The sequence below is a fragment of the Primulina huaijiensis genome, chromosome 8 (genome assembly GCF_012295235.1).
Source record: "Primulina huaijiensis isolate GDHJ02 chromosome 8, ASM1229523v2, whole genome shotgun sequence".
NCBI classification, from domain to species: domain Eukaryota; kingdom Viridiplantae; phylum Streptophyta; class Magnoliopsida; order Lamiales; family Gesneriaceae; genus Primulina; species Primulina huaijiensis.
Genome location: NC_133313.1, coordinates 10,861,661 through 10,862,836, shown reverse-complemented (window position 1 = coordinate 10,862,836; position 1,176 = coordinate 10,861,661). Strand labels below are relative to the sequence as shown.

General features: G+C 43.7%; 1 protein-coding gene across 1 annotated transcript; it reads right to left on the bottom strand.

Moving 5' to 3' along the window:
- Positions 1-266: 266 nt before the first annotated feature.
- Positions 267-1,008, bottom strand: LOC140982503 (uncharacterized). Its single transcript, XM_073449035.1, has 2 exons — positions 629-1,008; positions 267-536 (listed from the first exon to the last, which is right to left on the bottom strand). Exons 1-2 carry the CDS (start codon positions 945-947, stop codon positions 520-522), a joined length of 336 nt encoding a protein of 111 aa, XP_073305136.1. The 5' UTR covers positions 948-1,008; the 3' UTR covers positions 267-519.
- Positions 1,009-1,176: the final 168 nt, after the last annotated feature.

Below are 1,176 nucleotides of genomic sequence, written 5' to 3'. Positions count from 1 at the left end.
GCTCGCTCCACATGGCCCTTAAAGGGAATTTTGGTCATCTTTCCTTTTAGACAGGATTCACAAGTCGTGAGAGCATTAATATCAGACATATCAAACATGCCAACTCCCACTAGCTTGTTCATCCTTCTTAGGGAAATATGTCCTAATCGAGCATGCCATAATTGTGCCATATTAAGAGTATCTTGCTTGCGCTTGTTTGTTGTTGTTATTGCTTGGACATTGTTTAGTGGAATATCTTTCAATTTTAAGGTGTAGAGATCGTTTTCAAGTTCTCCAGTACCAATTAAACATTCATTCTTGTAAATGTTGCAAACACCTTTGCTAAATAAACAAGAATATCCATCTTTATCTAGCATAGAAATGGAAATAATGTTTTTCACCAACTCCGGTACAAACAAAACGTCTCTCAAAATAAACTTAAAATCATTGTTCAAAAGCAAGTAAACATCTCCTATAGCCTTGGCAGCAACCCTTGCTCCATTGCCCATCCTCAAGAAGGTCTCACCCTCTCTGAGCCTCCTACTTCTTCCCATCACCTGCAAATCATTACAGAGATGTGAGCCACAGCCGGTATCCAATACCCAAGAAGTAGAGTTAATTGAGATATTTACTTCAATATAGAGCATACCTTTTCCAGAACCCTTCTGGGCAAGATATTCCCTGCAGTTACGCCTCCAATGTCCAGGCTTCTTGCAGTGATGACAGATGTCAACAGTCTTGTCAGCCTTCACTGGTGTGGCTGCCACAGTGGGACTCGGAGACTGCCTCTTCAAGGGCACGTTCTTCTTGGGGCGTTGGAAAGAACGCTTCTTTCCCTTCCCAGGTGGACCGGACTTCGTACCAGATGAAGAGCCCACAAAAAGAACCGGCTTCTTTTTTTTGATAGTGGACTCAAAAGTCACAAGCATGTTCACCAACTCTTCAAGGCTCGGCTCAAGCTTGTTCATATTGAAGTTCACCACAAAAGGATCAAATGAGCTAGGCAACGACAGTAGCAACACATCAGTGGCCAACTCCGAATGTAAGATCAGATCCATGCCAACGAGCTTGTCCACGAGCCCAATCAACTTTAGGCCATGCTCATGGACCGAAGCTCCATCTCGCATGCATAAAGTGATGAGCTCTTTGACTGTAGCTGTTAGAGTAGGTGCACGTCGAGCCAAGTGTTGGCCGAGT